The sequence below is a fragment of the Staurois parvus genome, unplaced genomic scaffold (assembly GCF_062004578.1).
Source record: "Staurois parvus isolate SC_StPar_1 unplaced genomic scaffold, SC_StPar_1.0 ptg000696l, whole genome shotgun sequence".
NCBI classification, from domain to species: Eukaryota; Metazoa; Chordata; class Amphibia; order Anura; family Ranidae; genus Staurois; species Staurois parvus.
The window spans coordinates 1988606-2016416 of NW_028318492.1; the positions used below are offsets into that span (position 1 = coordinate 1988606).

At 39.3% G+C, this 27811-nt stretch overlaps 1 protein-coding gene across 49 annotated transcripts in view; it reads left to right on the plus strand.

The window, feature by feature from the left end:
• ABI3BP (ABI family member 3 binding protein) overlaps nucleotides 1–27811 on the plus strand; it is a 512999-nt gene that overhangs the window by 191739 nt on the left and 293449 nt on the right. For all 49 annotated transcript variants that reach the window (XM_089652925.1, XM_089652933.1, XM_089652937.1 and 46 more), the window contains exons 3-4: nucleotides 9343–9402; nucleotides 10378–10510. In XM_089652925.1, the coding sequence (XP_089509051.1) occupies nucleotides 9343–9402; nucleotides 10378–10510 (193 nt within the window). The remainder of the gene's footprint in view (nucleotides 1–9342; nucleotides 9403–10377; nucleotides 10511–27811) is intronic.

Below are 27811 nucleotides of genomic sequence, written 5' to 3' on the forward strand. Positions count from 1 at the left end.
GTGGAATTTCGTTCTGCCTCTGCAGCTCAAGGAGGGTGTGCTTTGCGGTGTAGGAATGGCTGAAATGCATGCAAAGTTTACGTGACATTTTAAGGATGTCTTGCAGTGGGATGGTGGATTTTAGGAACCGCTTGACAACCAGATTGAACACGTGAGCCATGCATGGCGCATGGCACAACCTTCCTTGACGCAGAGCAGACACCATGTTTTTTCCGTTGTCGGTCAACATGGTTCCGATTTTCAGTTTGCGCGGAGACAGCCATCTGTCGATTTCTCTGTTCATTACACTCAGAAGTTCCTCCCCTGTGTGACTACGTTCGCCAAGGCATACCAGGTGCAGCACAGCGTGACACCGTTGCGCCCTGCACATGTGATATGCCGGTCGGGTAATGGGACTTGGCACGGGGGTGGCGGCTGAGGACACGGCGGAAGAAGAGGTGGTAGAGGCGGACATCTTTGCTGGACCAAGGACGTGCAAACGTGGAGGCAAAAGCGGCGTGACCTGTCCAAGTTGCTGGTGCGGCTGTGCCGGCACCACGTTCACCCAGTGGGCCGTAAATGACATGTACTGTCCCTGACCGTAGTTACAGCTCCACACGTCGGCGCTGCCGTGCACTTTGGCAGAGACCGACATGCTCAAAGACTGGCCCACCATCTCTTCTACATGTGAATGCAGGGCTGGCACTGCCTTTTTGGCGAAGAAATGCCGGCTTGGCACTCTCCACCGCGGCTCGGCACAAGCCATCATTTCTCGGAAAGGTGCTGAGTCCACCACTTGGAAAGGGAGGGACTGCAGCACCAGCAACTTGGACAGGAGGACGTTCAGCTTCTGCACCGTCGGGTGCGTGCTCGCAAACTGTTGTCTCTTGGAAACGGATTCCAAGAAAGACTGCTGACGGAATCCGTGAAGAGGAGTAGCAGGAGAAGGAGCATCTGAACGAGCGGAAGATGCCAACGAGCGACAACTCCCCTCAGCAGAGGTGTTGGAGCCTTGACTGGCTGATAGAGGGCGATTGACGTCGGGTGACGGAGCAAGTAACGGAGCGGGTGATGGAGCGGGGGCTGGGGCAGGCAGAACCGCCGTATCTTTATCACGGTTTTCCCAGGCCACCGAATGGCGACGCTGCATATGCTGACGCAATGCTGTAGTCCCAACATGGGCCCCCTGGCCACGCTTGACTTTCTGGCCACATAGTCGACATACGGCTACGTTTACTTCCTCGGGCGGCTTGACGAAAAATTGCCACACCGCCGAGTAGGAAACTTTGCCCCCGCTACTCCTCACTGGCTGACTGCTACTTCCTCCGTGCACACCGGCACCACTACTGGCCGTGGTGGTAGGCTGCAGTGGAGCTGGTGCTCTACTCCGTGGCCGTTTGCCTCCACTGACACTGCTGCGACCCTGCTGCCTCCTGGGCAACCCACCGACTGTTTTGCTCGCTGGCAAGCTGGCACCCTCTTCTCCTGATGATGCGGAAGCAATAGCCTGATGACGACGAGGCTGCCAAGTGCGATCAGCCTCATCATCATCAATTAGGGTCTCCGCCTCACTACTAGCCCCCTCGGCTGCGTGTGGGTCAGGAGACAGACCTGTCTCTAGACCGGCTACCGAGCCACTCTCCTCGCCAGTACTTCTTCGCCTGGCTGCTGAAGAGGCAGATGTCTCCCCCCGTTTCTGACCGCCCTCTGTTAGCTCTTCCTCACTGTACAGTGGGGCTGAGCCCACAGCATGCGATACTTCGCTTGGTGAGGGAACACCAAAGGACAGGGGCAGGTAGAGGACACGTGATTTCAGTGGGCTTGCTCCCGGGCCATGCCAACTAACGGTTGTGTCTGACGTACCCACCGACCGTTGGCTGTAGGTGTCAGAGGTGACCTGGGAAGAGGAAGACGACCGAGCCAACCAATCAATCGATGACGGCAGGGTTGTCGGTGGAGACACGACCTCTGGATGACACCGGGAGCACTGGCCTCTGGCTGCGACTAGTGCTGCCTCGACCCCTTCCTCTGCTGCCACGTCTGCTCGCTCCTGAAACATTGCCTCCTCTGCCACTCCTCTGCGTGTTGTCTGACATACTCTTTAATTCAACGATTCTGTGTCCCTGAGTAACGATTCTGTGTCCCTGAGTAACAATTCTGTGTCCCTGAGTAACGATTCTGTGTCCCTGAGTAACGATTCTGTGTCCCTGAGTAACAATTCTGTGTCCCTCAGTAACGATTCTGTGTCCCTGAGTAACAATTCTGTGTCCCTGAGTAACGATTCTGTGTCCCTGAGTAACGATTCTGTGTCCCTGAGTAACGATTCTGTGTCCCTCAGTAACAATTCTGTGTTCCTGAGTAACAATTCTGTGTCCCTGAGTAACGATTCTGTGTCCCTGAGTAACAATTCTGTGTCCCTGAGTAACAATTCTGTGTCCCTGAGTAACGGCTCTGTGTCCCTCAGTAACGATTCTGTGTCCCTGAGTAACAATTCTGTGTCCCTGAGTAACAATTCTGTGTCTGTCCCTGAGTAACAATTCTGTGTCCCTGAGTAACAATTCTGTGTCCCTCAGTAACGATTCTGTGTCCCTCAGTAACGATTCTGTGTCCCTGAGTAACAATTCTGTGTCCCTGAGTAACGATTCTGTGTCCCTCAGTAACGATTCTGTGTCCCTGAGTAACGATTCTGTGTCCCTGAGTAACAATTCTGTGTCCCTGAGTAACAATTCTGTGTCTGTCCCTGAGTAACAATTCTGTGTCCCTGAGTAACGATTCTGTGTCCCTGAGTAACGATTCTGTGTCCCTGAGTAACGATTCTGTGTCCCTCAGTAACGATTCTGTGTCCCTGAGTAACGATTCTGTGTCCCTGAGTAACGATTCTGTGTCCCTGAGTAACGATTCTGTGTCCCTCAGTAACAATTCTGTGTCCCTGAGTAACAGTTCTGTGTCCCTGAGTAACAATTCTGTGTCCCTGAGTAACGATTCTGTGTCCCTGAGTAACAATTCTGTGTCCCTGAGTAACGATTCTGTGTCCCTGAGTAACAATTCTGTGTCCCTCAGTAACGATTCTGTGTCCCTCAGTAACAATTCTGTGTCCCTCAGTAACAATTCTGTGTCCCTGAGTAACAATTCTGTGTCTGTCCCTGAGTAACAATTCTGTGTCCCTGAGTAACAATTCTTTGTTCCTGAGTAACAATTCTGCATCCCTGAGTAACAATTTTGTGTCCCTGAGTAACAATTCTGTGTCTTTGAGTAACGATTCTGTGTCCCTCAGTAACAATTCTGTGTCCCTGAGTAACAATTCTATGTCCCTGAGTAACAATTCTGTGTCTGTCCCTGAGTAACAATTCTGTGTCTGTCCCTGAGTAACAATTCTGTGTCCCTGAGTAACGATTCTGTGTCCCTGAGTAACAATTCTGTGTCCCTGAGTAACGATTCTGTGTCCCTAAGTAACGATTCTGTGTCCCTAAGTATCGATTCTGTGGCCCTAAAGTCTCTGTGGCCCTAACTCTGTCCCTAATACACAGAGGTCTGTCTCTCTTGAATGACCGGAGGCTAATGGAGAATTCTAAGATGGCCGCGATTTATAGCTCCACCATTACACAGTGCTGGCTGGCTGGCTGCTGATTGGCTAATGCGATCACATGTCATGAATGAATGCATTATGGGTCAGCGCGCCTTGTCTGCGCGCCTTCCCAGAGATCCCCGCTCCGTCGCCACACATGTCGCCGCCATTTTTGGGAAAATTCGATTCGTGCATCCGAAGTTTGCTAATTTTCGGATTCGGCGCGAATCGAATATTTCCTAATCTTCGAAACGAATTCCACTTCGTCATGTTCGATTCGCTCATCTCTAATTGTAACATTACCTATAAGTATATAGATGCACACCATTATGGAAATAATACAACCTTCTTATAAAAAAGATTAATAATAGTACATAAATTCAATGTACACAGGTATTATCAGAAATGGGCTCAATGAGATTCCTGGTGGAATTGTGCACATATACCAAGGTATATATATATATAGTAATAAAGACACTTCCAAATGAATGTTGAAAAATGCAGTTGCAGGGGCCTCTGAGGATGTTTGCAATGCAGCATTCATCTTTGTTTCAGAGACCTGAAGACAAGATCAGTGGTGATGGGGAAATCCTCCAACCGTTGTCCAACAAGCCTGGAACACAGCTTCTTAAAGTCGGGAACTATGAGGTGGCACTGAAACTCATAGTCAGCCTACTTTGCACCTTAGTCCTTCTCTAGTAGTTTCTAATCTGATATGCAAACAAACCTCTAACTAAGAGGCTGTTGAATGCATAAACTGACTCTACCCTATGCTGGATATCGAAGCCTAAGCTAAAACTAGCTACAGAATCCCAGAAGGAGTAGAGTTAACTAAATAACAGGAGCTGAATATAATTCTATTGTAATAAACAGGTTTACCTACTAATACACTAGAAGGTGGCCACTACACACATACTGTCACGTGCCTGATCGGAGGCTGCAATAGAGAGAAGGCTCCCCTTGCGGCTAAGTGCAGTGCTCCCCTGGAGATGGAAACAGGAGGTGCACTGCCCAAAGAAGCACGGGTTGCCAGTGGTGTTGCTGCTTGGAAATGCCTGATGAGATGGAACCCGTGGGTGCTCCAGTTGCCGAATGAGTTTCTCCAAAGAACACGTGGATCCTGGAGGATGGGTAGATTAGTCAGTAGCCAGAGCCAGGATCAATATGAAACAGCAGACAGCAGACAAGAGCAATATCAGGATCAAGCCAGGATCATACACAGAGTAGCTGTAGACAGGAACAAGGTCAGGAGCAAGTCGGGGTCATACACAGAGCAGCAGACAGGAACAAGGTCAGGATCAAGCCAGGTCGGTAATGGGTAATCAGCAGGAATCTCAGGAACACAGGAACGGGAGGGGCTGACGATAATCCAGCAATCACTGAGCAGAGCTGCAGTCCTTATAAAGGCCACTGAGTGTCAGCAATTAGTGCACCCTACATGTGCTGGTGCGTTTTCGTGCACAGGAATGCATGATTACGTGTCGCCCACCTATGCGCATGCGCACTTCTTTGCGCGAATTGATGTGGCCATATTGCGTATTGGCGCATTTGCCCGGGTTTCCTCGTCTTTTCCTCTGACACATACAATAGCACAGACCTAGCTATCTGCCACTTTGCATGTGAGATAATAACAATAGGACAGAGATACTCAAGTCTGTTTCAAGGGATCAGAAACACACTCAAGGAGCTATGGGCAGCTGCCAATAAACAATTAAAACATATGATTACTCTCATAATAGTCTCTTCTTCTGGTGTCTGGAGGGAAATACAGCAGCAGTATAACCTCCTCTATGTATAAAGCCAGTTTTCTGTTTCATTCTTCACTGCACCCAGATGGCAGGGACAGGAAGTGATGTACATATGTAAATAATCTCAGTGAACATTAAGCAGCAGTGCCATTTACAGACCGTAAAGGACAGCAGATGCCTACACAGGCTTTTTTAGAAGATATTCCAAACTATTAAAACACCATACTATATCTGGTCAGAACATAAAAATGTCTATCTATAGTTTTGTAGCTTGTATTGCTGCCACTTAGCTTCTGTGTCCCATAACTTACCTGTGACAGGTATTTATGAATTTATGTTATTGTTCAAGTAAATGCTTACACCACATGCGTTGGACTGTGTTGGTCAAAACAGTCCCATCACATGTACCAGAGAAAAAGCCTTATGGACCGGACGAAAAGCCTTGTTTTTTTTATTGTGACAGTTCCAATGCACTGCCTTTTTCTGCACTGTAAAAAAAATGAGGCAGGCAGTAATGTAATGAACTACAGCGTGCTAGAGTAAAAGGAAGAAGTAAATCAAATCAAAGCACAAAGCACATTACTAGCACAGGGCAATGCAAATGTGTGTGTATATGTCGTGGAGAGAACAAGCCCTTAGCCATGTCTCCAACACATGTTAACAATGTATGGTACTGAATTTGTGCATCTCTCTACAATTTGAGCACATTTGTTTTTTTACTCTTTTAAGCTATTTTTGTAGGTGAACACATAAAAGTTGCAATCTCTTAGTAGCATGATGGTAACTCTCTGAGCCCTTATTTGGTATAATACTATTTATTTATTTCAGGTACTTATATAGCACCGTCAATTTGCACAGCGCTTTACATATATATTGTACATTTACATCAGTCCCTAACCCTCAAGGAGCGTACAATCTAAGGTTCCTCACTTACATTCATACATACACATACTAGGGCCAATTTAGACAGGATCCAATTAACATACCAGCATGTATTTGGAGTGTGGGAGGAAACCGAATTACCCGGAGGAATCCCACACATGCACAGGGAGAACATGCAAACTCCAGGCAGGTGGTGCCGTGGTTGGGATTGGAACCTATCAACTATCCAGGTTTTTTTGCTGTCTGGGTCTCATCACAGAGATTTCTCTTCACTTTTTGTGTGGATGACACCACACAGTGGAAGTAAGAGGACATCTTTTCAATGTGAGTGAAATTACCTTTTTAGTGAGAGGAATTCCCCATTTACACAGTTGTTACATAAACAGGTGTCCTGTCAAACTGGAAGATGTAAGCAGGCCATAGACAGTGCGATTTTCTTTCCTGAAATCACAGGATGCAGGAAAGAAAATTGCTGGATTCAGTGAGTGTTAATGGGGCAATCCCTCCCAAGAAGCCACTGTGTTCTCTCCATTGGGAGAACACAGTGATCACTGCTAGCAACTACAATAGATGCTAGCAGTAATCACATTTAAAACCTGTCAGGCTGGTCGTACCCAAGTTGATCAATTGATTAACTTGGGTACATTCAGCCTGCCCATACAAGGTTCGAATCTCGGCCGGTTCCTGCTGAATTGGCCGAGATTCGAACTGTCAATGGCCGGCTTTACCCTCTCCAATTGTTTTGGTGAAATCTGTGCAATCTTGGATTTCCTATAACTTTCTGTTTCAGTGACAATGATCACAGAGGACAAACAGAAAAAGTGAACCTCCCCAGCAGGGAAACAGACAGCAATAGAAACCTTACAAGGGTCTAACATTTCCCTACTCTATTCAAATGTTTAAAAAATGGCTATATATTTTAAAGGATAGTTTTATTTGAAGAGGATTATTAAAAAAAAATTCAAGACAGACATTAGCTTCAGCCATGAGCAAGCCTGGGCCAGGACAGTGCTAGAGCATACAGTTATGCCAAAGTTGTCTTTTTTTATTTTGGTGAAGCAAAAAGAGGTCTTTTTTCTACATTTCTATTTTGTATTTTTCATTTTGGTAATTTTTCAATAAATTAGTCAATACCACATGAATCTCATTTAATTAACATATAGTCCAGTCCAGGGGTGGACTGACAACTCATGGGGCCCCCCGAGCAATAGGGGATCATGGGACCCCTGTGTCCTTGCCCAAACTCAAAAAAGCCTATGAAAAAGGTACCAGGGGCATCTCATGGGGCCCCCTACTGACCCTGGGCCCTCGAGCAGTGCCCGAATTTCCAAATGGTCAGTCCACTCCTGGTCCAGTCTTGCTCACAGCTGGGGCTTTTTTGCTTTGGACTGGTTTGGGTTAGTAAGATCACATTAGTGCAGAGTTGGTAGGTTGTTTGTTTCTGGACTGATATTCTTAGAGTGGAGCTTTTTTTTACAATGATAGATGTTGTACTACACATTTTGATAATCATTTTGACTGCTGTGATCAGGTTTGAGTGGGCCTTTGTAGGTGGTAGTTGGGCTGAATCTTATGTTGGTTTTATACATCTCTTAGGTATTCATAAAGAAATGTTTTCACTATGGAGTTCCCTACCCCTGGTTGAGCCTTTATGAAGCAAAGTAGAAAAAAAGTCTCCTTTCTTGGTTCTATTTTATTATAAACTCATAAATATTCTAGCAAAAGACTGAAACCTTCTTGGTGGGTGGGGTGAGAATTTTGGTGGGAAGATCTTACAGCTGGAGTCCTTCAAAGATAAAATAAGGCAGGGAGTAATTCAGCTAGCTGATCTCCACTCACAAAAGAAAAATTAGTATTGGGTGAACTTACAATTTAACAGAAATAAAATAAATTAATGTAAAGATTGTGTCATTACCAGTTTCATATTCTTCCATGTGTATGATTAATAAAAGCATGTGGTTTATGAGTCATTGTATACATTCAGCTGGGAATCTGCAATTAAATGAAATCCTCACAAATACAGATGTGGCAAAGAAGAAATAAAAATAAAACTAACACTGAATGCAGAAGAGTTTGCTTTGAGCATTATCTATGTAACAGAACTGAGAAAAAGGTATTTACATGCATTATTTTCATCCTTTTTGCTTTCTATAAACATTTTTTTTTATTTACTTACAATGTGCCTCTGGACTTGCTAAAAAACACTTTAGGAAGAGTCAATTCTTTAGCACAACCTCCTCCCTCTTTGCAAGTCAAATCCCTCTCCTTTTCAGGAAATGTATAATTACTGTCTGTTCTGGCCCAGCTCCTTTGCCCCTCCCCTCATCTTTCTACATAGCTTTTTATATAGATCCTGGGGAAGCACAAAGGGAAATACTATTGAGTGCCATTTGGGTGACAGCTCTGAGTCTGTTAGAGCTGCGGATATCACATCCAAGATGGCAACACCTAGCAGCAGTTTGAGGGTTTTTGGATGTCCACATAAGGTAGACTATACAGGTAAGTAACATTTCTAAAATATGTTAGAAGAACATATCTTATGAGCAAATTGTTGTTAAAATAAATGATCTGGCGACAGGGTCTCTTTAACATTTGTGCACATGGGCAGTTTGTCCTCAGGCCTTCCTCTGAACTTTTGCTCTAACTCTGGAGGAGAGCAGGAGGGAAAAATACAGACATCTTAAAGACAATTTGCCTCTATTTGTGCATGTACATTCTATGAAAAAAAACACACCTCAGAAACCAGAAGAGTGTACACTATATTGCCAAAAGTATTAGGATGACAGCCTTTACATGCACATGAACTTTAATGGCTTCCCAGTCTTAGTCCGTAGGGTTCAATATTGAGTTGGCCCACCTTTTGCAGCTATAACTGTTTCAACTTGTCTCCGCTCTAATTCATCCCAAAGGTGTGAGGTCAGGACTCTGTGCAGGCCAGTCAAGTTCCTGCACCCCAAACTCACTCATCCATGTCTTTATGAACCTTGCTTTGTGCACTGGTGCACAGTCATGTTGGAACAGGTTGTTCTTTTCAGCCTTGCAAATTATTTTAATGCAAATTAAAGAACAAAAAAAATGATTACAATGCAAATATTGTTCCTTTATTAAAAAACTATGTTATGCATATGCACAGGTCATGCATTTTCTGCTGTTTTGTATGTTTTTCAGAGGCAGAGGCAAGATATTTAATAGCTGTGAAGCCAAATGAAAATCATAAGACATGCAAAGGTAATGTTTTCAAGACACACACATTGTATCAAACAATATAGCTAGAGTAAAAAAAATCAATTAGGCTATGGGGGGACCACAAGTGATACTGCTAAAGGGCTTGATTTAATAATGCCAATACATGAAGCAGACAATATCTACCTGTTACATCACACATGCATGCTGGTATCCCTAGTGCAAGTGGGATCTGAACCAAGGAAACTCTTCTATGCTGACACCATTCCTCATGCATTTACACATTGCTATTGTGCTTCGAAAGGGGTCTCTAAAAAATTAGTATTCTTCCCAAGGAAATATAGCCTGATACAAATAAGCATTGTCATTTTAGACACACCTAGTGCCCACGAGGAGCGGTTGGTATGGAGGTGGTTTAAGTGCACTCTGCTTGTAATTCAATGAAGTGCAAGTAGAATACAATCCTCTTGGTGGAACTAGTAAATAAAACCTTGTCCATTCCCCAGTGCACGTAAAGTACAAGGAAAACTGTATTATTTACCTTAGTTGGTGCATAGCCAGTAATGCCACATGAATCCCATATGAGTCACCCCCAACAAATATAGAAATGCCTGAAGTTCCATTCAGTTTGGTAAATGTTGTATTTGTTTGGAGTTCCATTCTTAAGGGGTTTGTAATATGTTAGTGACTGCCAAGGTAAGAAACTATGGACCAGAATCACCAAGCAAGAACATTTACCTTATGAATAAGTCAGCAATGACTGCTACCCTATTGCTGTCTGCCAGGGTTCACTTTAATCTGAAAAGAAAATATAGTATTCTTATTAATACTGTATAAGTGTAATTTCCTGGAGAAACCCCACTAGAATTGAAAAACTAATGTTATACTATTAACAGATGAAAATACACTTTTAACTATACCTGTACTATAACTATACCTTTAACTGTCTTTATTTCACTTATTCAATTTTCCACACTTAATTTAGGATGAGGACTAACTTGCACCTTTTTGTTCACCCAGAAAAGAATTCATCTCAGAAACCTCTTCAAGTTGTCATTGGCTCTCTGACACCTACATCTGTGTATCTTTCATGGGGAATTCTTATAAATCCACAAATTGACTGGTCTGCTCTCAGCAAATGTCCGAATGACAGGTAAATAGGCCATGCCTATAGGTGCTGGACAGTGTACAGCACTTGTTTGGTAAACTGCTGTATAAATAACCTCATACATGGAAAAGTGCTAGCAGCTGGAATATGTCTGTCTGGAATGTGGACATTCACAGCTTAACATATAGCTGGGAAATTTCTAATGCTGACCTTTTAGGATTTTCAGATAAAATATGAGGGGGCCTGAATGCATAAACAGAGTAAATTAAGAGGCTGAATTTCTTAACGTTTGAACTGTGAACCTCTCTCCTACTGATGTGGACAACCAATTGCTCTGACAAAGCATGGCATTGGGATCTGTTGTTATTACTGTTAGTTTCTTAATATGTTGAATAGGCCTTATCCTGGCCACACAAAAATCTGCAACAAAATCTGACTGTATGTGCCAATTCTAGAGATGTGTGTCCCACTTTATTTCTCCTTCATGTTACTAAAATAATGAGGAAAATTCCAGATTTCCAAATCCTGCATTGTTTGTACTGACCACAGGAAGGCTCCGCTAGTGGCCCCCTTACTCAGCTACTGTATGTCCTGGATGTTATAGTATTTCAAAGGGTTTCAAACCATGTTCAATATTTGTATGCTCTAGCATACATAGAACATGCAAATACTACTATAAAACTTTTTGAAGCATTATGGATGTTTCTCTTCTGGAGATTAAAAAAAATTCACTATGGGCAACTGACATTGTTAAAGATAGTAGCCACATCAGAATTTTGATGAGGTAATGTGAATTCCCTTTTTTTTTTACTTTGATAAGGTGAATTTGAACAATTCACATCACTCTCATCCCCGAAGGAGCTTATAAGCAAATGTCACTACCACAGTCATACAGACACACTCTACCTGACTTTGTAGAAGACAGCTGGATCTGAGTGTGCAATCAGAGTTTTTCTCTCACATTTACATATATAGACTTTAGGAATTTTTGAAACTCTCCCCTGCCATCTGAATTCCCCTATCACTGCTAGTATCCTGAACAATTCCTACATACATACATCACTATATCTATGTGTTAGTATGTCTTCTCATTCAAGATTTTCCTGTTCTGTAAATGTGTTATAGACTAGTATTACCAGATGTTTTTGTTTTTTTTCTCCATCGTCATTATGGACTTGATTCTAATACAAGCATTTCTGTAATATAGATCCTGAAAATATAGCAGGTGATTGTATCTGCTGTACTACAATGACTAAAATAATTTATACAATTGTATGCCAGTTTTTATATGTATTCCTTTTAGAATCTCACATCTCACAAATCTCACATTTCTCCAAGTTGTGTCTGTGAAGGTTCTCATTTATCCAGGTCATGGTATAGCTAGTCGAAGGTATATATAATCATGCCTTTCCTGAGTTTGTCAACTGTTAGTAGTTTTCCTGGTCACACAATTTACAAAGGTTCAGGTTCTGGCATCTGCCTTCAATGGGAGGACATGCCTTCTTTATTTAAATGAAATAAACATGCGCCAAAAAAAAAAATATATATAATCTAAATATAAATGCTGCTGCTCATTAGAGGAAGAACCAATCAAATATATATGTATATATGTGGAGTGTGTACATATACCTTTTTTCTTACCCACAGTCCTGGGTGTCAAACTGGTGGCCCTCCAGCTGTTGCCAAACTACAAGTCCCATGAGGCATTACAAGATTGACAGTTACAAGCATGACTCCCAAACACCCCTGAGTTAGAGCAATTTCCAAAGAGGAAATTTAATCCACAATATAATCAAGAATACATTTTAAAGTAATGTGTTTATCTACTCAACACAAACAGGCTTTTGCTTACTATGTACCAGTAAGAAAACATTTTTCTAACCCTACATTAATGTAATCACCTAATAAGTCATTCAATAAAAAAAATGCAGGATTGGGATAAGGCTAATTTCTCCAGTAATGTGAAGTGTTCTTACTACACAAAGTATCCCTGAAGGGACAGTATACCCACTATGAGTCCATTTAAAAGTAAATCACATTCGATGGAAGTGCTCTCAGGCAGTTGTAGGAATATGTCTACACACCCAAACAACAGTAATGTCTAGTTGCACCAAACCATTGTTGTTTCATGGAGCTTGAACAGCTGGAAGCAGAAGCAGGATAAAAAGGACATCCACTTTCCACCTAACAGAGGGCTTGTATGAGATCCATGGTGACTACTAGAGATGAGCGAATCGAACAAGGCGAACCGGAATTCGATACGAATTTCAGGAAAAATTCGATTCGCGTCGAATCCGAATATTTGCCTACTTCGGGTGCGCGAATCGGATTTTTCCCGATCAGCCGGCAAATTGTCCCTGCAGAGAGCTCCGCTATTTCTGACATTTCTCTGACAGTTCCTTCACATGTACAGCGGTTGAAACATTGTATCTATTAGTTTCCATTTAGGATACAGATGTTTCAACCGCTGTACATGTGAAGAAGCTGTCAGAGAATTGTCAGAAATAGAGGAACTCTGCACATACACTTTTTGCCGGTTTGGAATTCTTATTTTCATCCTACTTCTTCTTCTTCTTCTTCATCCTCATCCTCAGAAGAAGAAGAAGAGGATGAGGATGAGGATGAAGAAGAAGAAGAAGAAGTATGATGAAAATAAGAATAATTCCAAGCCGGCAAAAAGTGTATCTGCAGAGCTCCTCTAAGTGTATCTGCAGAGCTCCTCTAAGTGTATCTGCAGAATAGAGGAGCTCTGCAGCTACACTTTTTGCCGGCTTGGAATTATTCTTATTTTCATCCTACTTCTTCTTCTTCCTCTTCATCCTCATCCTCATCCTCTTCTTCTTCTTCTGAGGATGAGGATGAAGAAGAAGAAGAAGTAGGATGAAAATAAGAATAATTCCAAGCCGGCAAAAAGTGTATCTGCAGAGCTCCTCTATTCTGCAGATACACTTAGAGGAGCTCTGCAGATACACTTAGAGGAGCTCTGCAGATACACTTTTTGCCGGCTTGGAATTAATCTTATTTTCATCCTACTTCTTCTTCTTCTTCTTCATCCTCATCCTCATCCTCAGAAGAAGAAGAAGAGGATGAGGATGAAGAAGAAGAAGAAGAAGTATGATGAAAATAAGAATAATTCCAAGCCGGCAAAAAGTGTATCTGCAGAGCTCCTCTAAGTGTATCTGCAGAATAGAGGAGCTCTGCAGATACACTTTTTGCCGGCTTGGAATTATTCTTATTTTCATCCTACTTCTTCTTCCTCTTCATCCTCATCCTCATCCTCTTCTTCTTCTTCTGAGGATGAGGATGAAGAAGAAGAAGAAGAAGAAGTAGGATGAAAATAAGAATAATTCCAAGCCGGCAAAAAGTGTATCTGCAGAGCTCCTCTATTCTGCAGATACACTTAGAGGAGCTCTGCAGATACACTTAGAGGAGCTCTGCAGATACACTTTTTGCCGGCTTGGAATTAATCTTATTTTCATCCTACTTATTCTTCTTCTTCTTCTTCATCCTCATCCTCAGAAGAAGAAGAAGAGGATGAGGATGAGGATGAAGAAGAAGAAGAAGAAGTAGGATGAAAATAAGAATAATTCCAAGCCGGCAAAAAGTGTATCTGCAGAGCTCCTCTATTCTGCAGATACACAGTTCTGGGACACTCACCCCATACAGCGGTTGAAACCGCTGTATGGAGTGAATGTCCCAGAACTGTCAGAAATAGGCTATTTCTGACAGTTCTGTGACATTCACTCCATACAGCGGTTGAAACCGCTGTATGGAGTGAATGTCACAGAACTGTCAGAAATAGCCTATTTCTGACAGTTCTGGGACATTCATTTCACTCCATACAGCGGTTGAAACCGCTGTATGGAGTGAATGTCACAGAACTGTCAGAAATAGACAGAAACTGTCACAGAACTGTCCTTCTTCTCATCCTTCTCCTTCTTCTCATCCTTCTCCTTCTTCTCATCCTTCTTCTCATCCTTCTCCTTCTTCTCATCCTTCTCCTTCTTCTCATCCTTCTCCTTCTCCTTCTCCTTCTTCTCATCCATCTTCTTCTCATCCTTCTCCTTCTTCTCATCCTTCTCCTTCTTCTCGTCCTTCTCCTTCTCCTTCCTCATCTCCAAGGGCATTTAAATTAAAGGTACAGTGTTCTGCACTAATTTAAAGGCTCTCTGAAGCCTAGAAACCCTTTTTATAAGTTAACTTCGTAGCGAATTAATTCGCATCGAATCAAATTTCTTCCTGAAATTCGGCGAATCAGCCGAATCGAATTTTTGAATAATTCGCTCATCTCTAGTGACTACATAAAACACATGTGGCCAGCTGGGTTTAAGCTTAAATGCTAAGGCCAGCATATAGAGAAATAACAAACACCTTTCTTGTTGGAAGGCTCCATTGAGCTTAGGAAACAGCTTATTTTACCAAAAAGTGTCATCTCTTTACCTGGTGACTCAATTGCAGAAACTTTCATCCTTGACATAGCAGTAGTCAGCAGAACCTGTAAAGTTCCTTCCCATTAAGGCTGCAGAATCTTGGCAAAGGTATGTTTGGTCATTTGTAAGTTTTTCATACTGAGGCTGTTGAGTGACTTTTAGCTCAGGATCTGGAAAAAGACTTGGGATCACAGAACTCTAAAGAATATGAGTCATGAGAAAACCAAGCTCTTGGTGCTTGTCCAAAATAATTAAAAGGTGAAACGTTAAAAGCTTTCTAGGTGTGTGGCATATGGACATACAGTAAGTGCTAAACTTGGGACATCTGTACATTTTTATTCCTATTACTCACATGTTTAAGCAAATTGGTCTTTTCAAAGTAGCATTATAACTGTCTACTCACACAATAGTTTGGAGGCCAATGTATGGGGCAAAACTGATAAACAGCCCCAGTTCTTTCACAGTGGCTCATCTACCACCTATTAAACTGTATAGTACAATAGCCATCCCAGGAAACAATTGCATATAAACCAACACATATATGCACAAAAAGACTAAATTAATTCATAATTAATTTTGCATATAAAAATCAATTTAGAAGGGCTACCATACAAATTTGTCAACACTAAAACGATAACACTGGCTTTAGGGTTGTGATGAAATAATGCAGGGTATTTTTTTTCATTCAACCAATGAAGCAAAAACTGACAGATCACTGTACTAACACAAGCAATCTTAGAACAGCAATCTCCTGCACTGTGCTATTGTATTCTGACAGGGGGACTGTCCATCTCTGCCAGAACACACTCATCAGTGCTTACAGCCATTGGCTGGTTTTCCTAGCATGTTCCTTCTACAAAAGCCAGTCCTTAGACCGGCTTCTATTCAGAAAGACAGCTGTATACATGGACTGAATGTTGGACGGTTTTTGTTGAAAGGATACAGGCCGATATTCAGCCTGTGTGTACCCATCTTAACACTTCACAAGATAAAATATTAAATTATTAGAAAATAGAACTCTCAAGAGATAAATGTTTACTCCATATGGAAAAAGAAAGTTTACACACATTGGTGACATTTATGTTTGTGAATTGAATGCTTTTAGGATAAATGATCCTAAGGTATAAGAAGTAATAGTAAAATAATACATAATAATAAAGTAATAATAAAATAAACAATAAACAATAATAAAGTAAAAGTAAAATACAGTTTGAAAACTGTGGCCCTCTTTTTTTGCAGAACTACAAACCTCAGCTAGTCAAATCAGTTTTTAGCCAAGGAGACATTTTAACCACTTCAATACCATGCACTTTTACTCTCTTCCTGCCCAGGCCAATTTTCAGCTTTCAGCGCTCTCACATTTTGAATTACAAAAGTGCAGTCATCCAAACTAAATTTTTATCATTTTGTACACACATGGAGGGATGTAAATACCCTCAAATGAAAGCTGGCAGTCTGCAGTTAAAGCACATCTTGTTCATTTCATTTCAAATCCATTGTGGTGGTGTATAGAGCCAAAAATGTTAGAATTGTGTCGATGCCCCAATATTCATGGACCTGACTGTACATGATATGCATTTCTGAGTAGGGGGCGTGCACACGTGCCGCCCTACCTGTACTGCTATTGGCGGCTAGGGATGTCAATCACCTTGTCCCAATCGCCGTATAAAGTTGACAGAGGAGAGACCTGTGTGTAAACATCACAGGTCTCTCCCCTGTCAGCATGGACATGCTGTTTTGTATCTCTGCACGGCAGAAAGATACAAAACAGCATGCCTCCCTAGTAAAATGCACACAGTACAGTTAACTCTTTGATTGCCCAAAAGTTAACCCCTTCCTGCCAAGTGCTATTAGTACAGTGTCAGTACTTTCTATTAGTACTGATCACCGCATTCCCCGTGTCACTGGGGATGTCAGTGGCAGCTAGTCAGTTCCCACCCAGTGTCATAATGCCCGCCGTAGTCCTGCAGTCCTGCTATAAGTCGCTGATCGCAGCCATTACTAGTATAAAATGAAAATAAAAATTCCTGTATATATACTGCCATTTGTAGACTCTATAACTTTCATTTAAACCAATTAATTTAAAATATAGAGATTTTTTTTAGCAAAGATATGTAGCAGAATACATTTTGGCTTATATTTATGACAAAATTTGATTTTTTAATTTTTTTTTATTGGATGTTTTATTGCAAAAAGTAAAAAATATTATTTTTTGTACAAAATTGTCGGTCTTTATTTGTTTATAGCACAAAAAATAAAAAACGCAGGTGATCAAATACCACCGAAAGAAAGCTCTGTTTGTGGGAAAAAAGGACATAGATTTAATTTATGTACAGCGTTACATGACCACGCAACTCTCAGTTAAAGTAATGCAGTGCCATATCACAAAAAGTGGCCTGGTCAGGAAGGGGGGTAAATCCTCTGGAGGGCCAGTGGTTGTTGGAGACTTGTGACAAAGGCCTTTGTATTAGTCACATGTGTGGCTGAAGGATTATCACTCAGCAAATTAACAGCAAAATGCAAACATTTAGGTTATCTTGTTAATTTATATTATATGAACTGTTAAATGGGGATACTGTGTTTTTTGTCTCTTTTGGGTATGATTTAGGCTGCTATTATGGCAATATTAAAAGATTTGTCATATAGTTACTTATAGAGTTAAATTGTGAAAAACTGACCAAATGTCAGAATGTCTACACACTATCACTTTGCTATATTCACGCATAATTAGATTGTATAAATCACTCAGCATAACTTTTGTAGCTTTCTGAGCCCAGACTGGAAATGTAACAATTCTGCCTTTTGTCAGAAGCGCTCCTCTTTTTTGAGCATATACTGTATGTTTGTCAAGATTATTTCATTAGTAATGTATGACAGATATCCTCTCCAGCACTGCAGTTTTTCGAAAGCTCTTCTTAACTGGCTTTGTCACTCTTCTGTACAACAGGTTCTGTTTGGCTTCTGTTTTCTTGCTATGGAAACTGCAGTAAAATTCATTTCACCCAGGTGATATGGGAAAAATGCAAAACATTCCACACTTCCAAAATATTTGTTTTCCTATAATCACAGACTTAGCTGGATATTCACAGAAACCCTCATGTCCACATATACATTTTTAACCATCCTTGAAGGTATTGTGTGAGTCATCAGAATGCTAACAAGGGCTTGTTGATATTTGAACATGTCATCTTGTCAGAACATAGTAATCACAAATGGCCTGACAAATTTTGCCGTGCAAGTTTCACTGATAGTAATGCTTATGAACAATGGCTTTGGCAATCAATGTCAAGCTTTGTTATTTTATTTTACATGTAGAGGGTCGCCAGTATGAATGCTTGTAATGTATGTTTTCTTTTCTAAGCAAATTAATGCAGACAGAAGTCTCTACATTCACCATACAAGTAATGATAATGCACATAAAACTCTTTTTTCACATACAGTACATAATAAACCACTATGGTCAGTGCAATCGGAAAACATAAAAATCTAAAAGTTTATAATCAGGAATATCATATATAAAACAGGAGCTATATCATCTGCTAAAATTGTTCTATAATGATTAAAATAAACTTTATTAGAAATATCCTTAAAATGAATAATGGCTAAAATAGAATAAAATGACCTAAAAATAAGCTCAAACAGATGTAAAAATAGGCTCCAAAAATATAAAATCAAATAGCTATAAAAAAATAGAATAGAATGGCTATGAATGTGGGAGTCAGGGCCCATCAAAGTATAGTAAAAACCGGAAAAGGATATAAAATGTGTCTCAGCTCAACTAATGTCTATAAAACAATTGATATCAAATTCAATGTTGAGTCCTTTGGGATATAAAGTACCCAATTCAAAAATCCATTTGGATTCAAGCTGAGAGACGGCCCTCCTCTTATTGGTTCCTCTCCAGTGCGCCTTAATAACACCAATACCTGTAAAGCTAAGTGAAGATGGATCCCTATTGTGACATAACCTGTAATGATGGGAAAGGGAGTGTTCCTTATAACCCTTTTTGATATTTTATACGTGTTCTCTTAAACGATCTCTTAACCTTCTCGTAGTGCGTCCAACATATTGTTTTTTGCACGGGCACTGTAATAAATAAACTACATGCCTGCTGTTGCATGAGATGCAGTCAACAATCTCATATGTTCTCCCTGTTGTTGAAGAAAGCTCTGGCCATTCTCTGGCATATATAGTATCCTCCGCCCACCTGGCCATAGAAAGGTTGGCCAGGCTGGGGGCGAACTTGACTCCCATAGCAACTCCCTTGGTTTGCAAATAAAATGTATTGTCGAACCAAAAATAATTTTTTGTCATCGAAAAATCTAAACGTTTCAATATAAAATCTTTCTGTATAATGGACATACCATTAAAGTCATCCAAATAAAATTTAACTGCTTCCATTCCATCCAAATGATCAATATTCGTATACAGAGACGTTGAGGGATCTGTCACCACGTGCTCAATATCTTGAAGAACATGCTTAGTGTCCCTCAAATATGCTGGAGATTTAGTTACAAGTGGCTGCAAGAAATGATAAATGTATTCACCCGCTCTGGAACAGAGTGACCCAGTGACCCAATCCCACTTATAATAGGTCTGCCTGGGGGATTAGTGGGGTTTTTGTGTATTTTAGGGAGTATGTATAATACTGGGAGTTTTGGAGCAGAGGGGCAGAGGAAATGTTTCTCTTTCTTATTAATGATCTTATCCTCATAGCCTTCATGGATAATATCCTTTAAAGTTTTTCTAAATTGTCCTAGTGGGTTCTTCCGTAGAGGGAGGTATGTGTTTTCACTCAAGATATTATACACCTCTTGCATATAGCCTGTCTTATTCAAGACCACCACTCCTCCTCCTTTATCGGCCGGGCGGACAACAAGATCTTTTCTCTCTAAGAGAGAATTTATAGCTTTTTTAGAAACACTGTTATCTCTAACGTGTTTTACCTTAACAGCTTCCAGGTCTCTAAATACGGTGGCTTTAAAGACATTAACATAAGTGCAAAAAACAATATGTCGGACGCACTACGAGAAGGTTAAGAGATCGTTTAAGAGAACACGTATATAATATCAAAAAGGGTTATAAGGAACACTCCCTTTCCCATCATTACAGGTTATGTCACAGTAGGGATCCATCTTCACTTAGCTTTACAGGTATTGGTGTTATTAAGGCGCACTGGAGAGGAACCAATAAGAGAAGGGCCGTCTCTCAGCTTGAATCCAAATGGTCCCAAAGGACTCAACATTGAATTTGATATCAATTGTTTTATAGACATTAGTTGAGCTGAGACACGTTTTATTTCCTTTTCCAGTTTTTACTATACTTTGATGGGCCCTGACTCCCACATACAACTCATTTGTATTTCTCATCACAATTTTTATTGTTATTTTTATGTATTTCATTTTTATAAAATCATTTCATAGCCATTCTATTCTATTTTTTATGGCTATTTGATTTTATATTTTACAGCCTATTTTTACATCTGTTTGGAGCTTATTTTTAGGTAATTTTATTCTATTTTAACCATTATTCGTTTTAAGGGAAGTAGTTAAATTTGCTATTTCCACCTGAATTCTGGGTTGGGCAGTGAATGGGGGAAGTACGGGTGCTGCAGAATTTGTGGGCTGCCAATAGGGATTTGCAAGCACATCCGGAAGGATACTAGGGACTTTACAGGCCTGTGTGCGAATTCTTGGTGGTTGTGGGACAATACTTGTGCTTGCCACCACACCAGCTTGTACTGCACTTATGGGACTCGCCACATCACCAAGTCATACTGCAGTGCTGGTATTATTATTATTATTATTATACAGGATTTATATAGCGCCAACAGTTTGCTCAGCACTTTACAATATAACAGGAGACAATACAGCAATAATACAGTTCAATACAAGAGGGTTAGCAGGGCCCTGCCCCTTGGAGCTTACAATCTAAGAGGTATGTGAAAGAGTAGGATGTACTAAGCCGCTAGTGCTCGCCAGTTCACCAAAAGGTAGTGTGGCACTAGTACTGGCACTCTGCTGCATATGAGAGTCATCAAAATTTACTGGCAAGTGCTAACAGAGATCAGTCCTGATTCTGAAAACACTGCGGTTTTGTGTGCAATGTATCAAGTAACAGTGACCTACTGACACTGCACTTGCTGGGGGAGAAGGGGGGGTAAGTGTAGGGGCTAAACGCAGGTGCTTGCAGGTGTCGGGGCTGATCCCGCTAACGCTGCATTTTTGGGGACGCTATACTAATGTGAACGCTGGTATAGTGCTGATCTGATAAAAGATATTGATCCGTTCAGACACTATACTAGCAATGGAGGTTTATTGTGTATGAGCGTCTTCCTGGCAATCTGGTGTACGGGTGGGCTATCTGACGCTATCTGGAAGGGGCGTGAAAACCACAGGAGCGCAAATCACGTATATGTATATATATATATGTGATTTTGTGCACCTGTGCCGCCCTGTAGCAGTATTTATGCTGTAGGGTGGTCATGAAGCAGTTACAGAAACGGTTTGTGTTATGGTGCTGCGTCACTTTAACTGACAATTGCGCAGTCATGCAACACTGCACCAAAATTTACATCCTTTTTTCCCCATGAATTGGGCTTTCTTTTGGTGGTATTTGATCACCTGTGCGTTTTTTATGTTTTGCAGTATAAAAAAAATTATGACAATTTTGAGAAAAAAAACAATATTTTGGACTTTTTGCTATAAAATATGTCCAGTAAAAAAATTTTAAATCAAATTTCATCATAAATGTATGCCAAAATGTATTCTGCGACATGTCTTTGCTAAAGAAAAAATCTCAATACTTGTAAGTTAATTGTTTTACGTGAAAGTTATAGCATTTACAAATGGCGGTATAGATACTGGATTTTTTTTTGTATACTAATAATAGCGGCGATCAGCGACTTATGGCGGCAATCAGTGACTTATGGCAGCAATCAGCGACTTATGGCAGGACTGCGGGACTGCGGCGGACATTCTGACACTGGGGGGAACTGGCTTGGGGTCACTGACATCCCCAGTGACACAAAAACAGTGATCAGTGCAAACAAAAAGCACTGACACTGTACTAATGGCACTGGGGAGGAAGGGGTTAACATTTTTAAGCAATCAAAGGGTTAACAGTGTGAGGGGAGTGTTTTACTAGTGGGTGGGGGGTGTGTTCTTCACAGCTGCACGCTGTCCCGGAGATCTAAGCTCTCCTCTATGGAACAGTGAGCTGGAAACTGACAGGAAGCAGGGCTGCACTGAAAACAATGCAGCTGTGCTCCGTGTCAGTGTTTGCCAGCAATCGCCGGGACCCAGCAGGTAATCACCGGCTGGGACCTGGTGATTGACACCCGCAGCTGCAATCGGTGCCGCGGGCAGGGCCCTACCATGTAAACAGGATGACTTTTATAAACGTGGTCCTGCCTACAGGGGCCGGTTTGCCACAGTAAATGTACTGTGGGCGGTCCCCTAGTGGCTAAACTGTTATCATTTAAAAACTTACATGCAAAATATTTCTAATTACCATTTTTTGTCTTTTCTACTTCTTTTGCCTAAGCCTGATATTTCAGTTTGTATGTCAGCTCCCAAGTAGTGATGCGTTGAACACCCCCATGTTTGTTTCGCAGTCGAACATTCAAACCTAATGAATGCTTGACTGCGAACTTCAAACTCAAAAATGGTTTCATCATTGTAATCCATCACCAGTCACAACATCCAGTCACGACCACGCCGACTTGCCAAAATAAAGAAAAAACGATGCCTGTCGACCTATCTAGAGATGAGCGAATCGAACCTGGCGAAGTGGAATTCGTTTCGAATATCAGGAAAAATTCGATTCGCATCGAATCCGAATTTTAGCAAACTTCGGGTGCACGAATCGAATTTTTCCCGATCAGCCGGCAAAAGTGTCACTGCAGAGAGCTCCGCTATTTCTGACAGTTCTGACAGTTCATTTACAGCGGTTGAAACATTGTATCTATTTGTTTCCATTTAGGATACAGATGTTTTTATTCGGAAATAAATAGATACAATGTTTCAACCGCTGTAAATGTGAAGGAACTGTCAGAGAACTGTCAGAAATAGCGGAGCTCTCTGCAGATACACTTTTTGCTGTACTTTAATTCTTCTTCTTTTCATTCTTCTTCTTCTTTTCATTCTTCTTCTTCTTTTTCTTTTCATTCTTCTTTTCATTCTTCTTCTTCTTTTCATTCTTCTTTTCATTCTTCTTCTTCTTCTTCTTTTCATTCTTCTTCTTCTTCTTTTCATTCTTCTTCTTCTTTTTTTCATTCTTCTTTTCATTCTTCTTCTTCTTTTCATTCTTCTTCTTTTCATTCATCTTTTCATTCTTCTTCTTCTTCTTTTCATTCTTCTTCTTCTTTTCATTCTTCTTCTTCTTCTTTTCATTCTTCTTCTTCTTCTTTTCATTCTTCTTTTCATTCTTCTTCTTCTTCTTTTCATTCTTCTTTTCATTCTTCTTCTTCTTCTTTTCATTCTTCTTCTTCTTCTTTTCATTCTTCTTCTTTTCATTCTTCTTCTTCTTCTTTTCATTCTTCTTCTTCTTCTTTTCATTCTTCTTCTTTTCATTCTTCTTCTTCTTCTTTTCATTCTTCTTCTTCTTCTTTTCATTCTTCTTTTCATTCTTCTTCTTTTCATTCTTCTTCTTCTTCTTTTCATTCTTCTTTTCATTCTTCTTCTTCTTCTTTTCATTCTTCTTCTTCTTCTTTTCATTCTTCTTTTCATTCTTCTCATTCTTATTTTCATTCTTCTTTTCATTCTTCTTCTCATTCTTCTTTTCATTCTTCTTCTTTTCATTCTTCTTCTTCTTCTTTTCATTCTTCTTTTCATTCTTCTTCTTCTTCTTTTCATTCTTCTTCTTATTCTTTTCATTCTGCTTTTCATTCTTCTTCTTCTTCTTCTTCTTTTCATTCTTCTTCTTCTTCTTTTCATACTTCTTTTCATTCTTCTTCTTCTTCTTTTCATTCTTCTTCTTCTTCTTTTCATTCTTCTTTTCATTCTTCTTCTTCTTCTTTTCATTCTTCTTCTTTTCATTCTTCTTTTCATTCTTCTTCTTCTTCTTTTCATTCTTCTACTTCTTCTTTTCATTCTTCTTTTCATTCTTCTTCTTCTTCTTTTCATTCTTCTTCTTCTTCTTTTCATTCTTCTTTTCATTCTTCTTCTTCTTCTTTTCATTCTTCTTTTCATTCTTCTTCTTCTTCTTTTCATTCTTCTTCTTCTTCTTTTCATTCTTCTTTTCATTCTTCTCATTCTTCTTTTCATTCTTATTTTCATTCTTCTTCTTCTTCTTTTCATTCTTCTTCTTCTTCTTTTCATTCTTCTTCTTTTCATTCTTCTTCTTCTTCTTTTCATTCTTCTTTTCATTCTTCTTCTTCTTCTTTTCATTCTTCTTCTTCTTCTTTTCATTCTTCTTCTTCTCATTCTTCTTTTCATTCTTCTTCTTCTTCTTTTCATTCTTCTTTTCATTCTTCTTCTTCTTCTTTTCATTCTTCTTCTTCTTTTCATTCTTCTTTTCATTCTTCTTCTTTTCATTCTTCTTCTTCTTCTTTTCATTCTTCTTCTTCTTCTTTTCATTCTTCTTTTCATTCTTCTTCTTCTTCTTTTCATTCTTCTTCTTCTTCTTTTCATTCTTCTTTTCATTCTTCTCATTCTTCTTTTCATTCTTATTTTCATTCTTCTTCTTCTTCTTTTCATTCTTCTTCTTCTTCTTTTCATTCTTCTTCTTTTCATTCTTCTTCTTCTTTTTCTTTTCATTCTTCTTTTCATTCTTCTTCTTCTTTTCATTCTTCTTTTCATTCTTCTTCTTCTTCTTCTTTTCATTCTTCTTCTTCTTCTTTTCATTCTTCTTCTTCTTTTTTTCATTCTTCTTTTCATTCTTCTTCTTCTTTTCATTCTTCTTCTTCTTCTTTTCATTCATCTTTTCATTCTTCTTCTTCTTCTTTTCATTCTTCTTCTTCTTTTCATTCTTCTTCTTCTTCTTTTCATTCTTCTTTTCATTCTTCTTCTTCTTTTCATTCTTCTTCTTTTCATTCTTCTTCTTCTTCTTTTCATTCTTCTTTTCATTCTTCTTCTTCTTCTTTTCATTCTTCTTTTCATTCTTCTTCTTCTTCTTTTCATTCTTCTTCTTCTTCTTTTCATTCTTCTTCTTTTCATTCTTCTTCTTCTTCTTTTCATTCTTCTTCTTCTTCTTTTCATTCTTCTTTTCATTCTTCTTCTTTTCATTCTTCTTCTTCTTCTTTTCATTCTTCTTTTCATTCTTCTTCTTCTTTTCATTCTTCTTTTCATTCTTCTTCTTTTCATTCTTCTTCTTCTTCTTTTCATTCTTCTTTTCATTCTTCTTCTTCTTTTCATTCTTCTTCTTCTTCTTTTCATTCTTCTTTTCATTCTTCTCATTCTTCTTTTCATTCTTCTTCTCATTCTTCTTTTCATTCTTCTTCTTTTCATTCTTCTTTTCATTCTTCTCATTCTTATTTTCATTCTTCTTTTCATTCTTCTTCTCATTCTTCTTTTCATTCTTCTTCTTCTTTTCATTCTTCTTCTTCTTCTTTTCATTCTTCTTTTCATTCTTCTTCTTCTTCTTTTCATTCTTCTTCTTATTCTTTTCATTCTGCTTTTCATTCTTCTTCTTCTTCTTATTCTTTTCATTCTTCTTCTTCTTCTTTTCATACTTCTTTTCATTCTTCTTCTTCTTCTTCTTTTCATTCTTCTTCTTCTTCTTTTCATTCTTCTTTTCATTCTTCTTCTTCTTCTTTTCATTCTTCTTTTCATTCTTCTTCTTCTTCTTTTCATTCTTCTACTTCTTCTTTTCATTCTTCTTTTCATTCTTCTTCTTCTTCTTTTCATTCTTCTTCTTCTTCTTTTCATTCTTCTTTTCATTCTTCTTCTTCTTCTTTTCATTCTTCTTTTCATTCTTCTTCTTCTTCTTTTCATTCTTCTTCTTCTTCTTTTCATTCTTCTTTTCATTCTTCTCATTCTTCTTTTCATTCTTATTTTCATTCTTCTTCTTTTCATTCTTCTTCTTCTTCTTTTCATTCTTCTTCTTTTCATTCTTCTTCTTCTTCTTTTCATTCTTCTTTTCATTCTTCTTCTTCTTCTTTTCATTCTTCTTCTTCTTCTTTTCATTCTTCTTCTTCTCATTCTTCTTTTCATTCTTCTTCTTCTTCTTTTCATTCTTCTTTTCATTCTTCTTCTTCTTCTTTTCATTCTTCTTCTTCTTTTCATTCTTCTTTTCATTCTTCTTCTTCTTCTTTTCATTCTTCTTCTTTTCATTCTTCTTCTTCTTCTTCTTTTCATTCTTCTTTTCATTCTTCTTCTTCTTCTTTTCATTCTTCTTTTCATTCTTCTCATTCTTCTTTTCATTCTTCTTTTCATTCTTCTTCTTCTTCTTTTCATTCTTCTTCTTCTTCTTTTCATTCTTCTTCTTTTCATTCTTCTTCTTCTTCTTTTCATTCTTCTTTTCATTCTTCTTCTTCTTCTTTTCATTCTTCTTCTTCTCATTCTTCTTTTCATTCTTCTTCTTCTTCTTTTCATTCTTCTTTTCATTCTTCTTCTTCTTCTTTTCATTCTTCTTCTTCTTTTCATTCTTCTTTTCATTCTTCTTCTTCTTCTTTTCATTCTTCTTCTTCTTCTTTTCATTCTTCTTTTCATTCTTCTCATTCTTCTTTTCATTCTTCTCATTCTTCTTTTCATTCTTCTTTTCATTCTTCTTCTCATTCTTCTTTTCATTCTTCTTCTTCTTCTTTTCATTCTTCTTCTTTTCATTCTTCTTTTCATTCTTCTTCTTCTTCTTTTCATTCTTCTTTTCATTCTTCTCATTCTTCTTTTCATTCTTATTTTCATTCTTCTTCTTCTTCTTCTTTTCATTCTTCTTCTGCTTCTTTTCATTCTTCTTTTCATTCTTCTTCTTCTTCTTTTCATTCTTCTTTTCATTCTTCTTCTTCTTCTTTTCATTCTACTTCTTCTGCTTTTCATTCTTCTTCTTTTCATTCTTCTTTTCATTCTTCTTCTTCTTTTCATTCTTCTTCTTCTTCTTTTCATTCTTCTTTTCATTCTTCTTTTCATTCTTCTTCTTCTTTTCATTCTTCTTCTTCTTCTTTTCATTCTTCTTTTCATTCTTCTTCTTCTTCTTTTCATTCTTCTTCTTCTTTTCATTTTTCTTTTCATTCTTCTTCCTCTTCTTCTTTTCATTCTTCTTCTTCTTCTTTTCATTCTTCTTTTCATTCTTCTTCTTCTTCTTTTCATTCTTCTTCTTCTTTTCATTCTTCTTTTCATTCTTCTCATTCTTCTTTTCATTCTTCTTTTCATTCTTCTTCTCATTCTTCTTTTCATTCTTCTTCTTCTTCTTTTCATTCTTCTTTTCATTCTTCTTCTTCTTCTTCTTTTCATTCTTCTTTTCATTCTTCTTCTTCTTCTTCTTCTTCTTCGTCGTGCCCCGTGACTGCCCAAATGAGTGAAGTGTGCGGTGATTCTAAGATCGACGGCACTCATCTGCATGTCATACTGACTGACAGTATTATTTCTCTTCCCCAGCAGACTCCAAGGGCATTTAAATTAAAGGTACAGTGTTCTGCACTAATATAAAGGCTCTCTGAAGCCTAGAAACCCTTTAAATAAGTTAAATTCGCGGCAAATAAATTTGCATCGAATCGAATTTCTCCCGCAAATTCGGCGAATCAGCCAAATCGAATTTTTGAATAATTCGCTCATCTCTAGACCTATCCACACCTACTGAGCACTCACCGCAATCTGACATTTGCCGGTCAGAAGTAAACAATTGTGCTGTGATTGGACAAAGCATTGCAGGTGCATTGCTTTGGCCAATCACAATGCATTGTGAGAGAGCAGTGCATTGTGGGGCGTGATGGGAGAACAGTCTGCCGAAGGCCCTTACCGTTTGTGTGTTTGGCAAACAC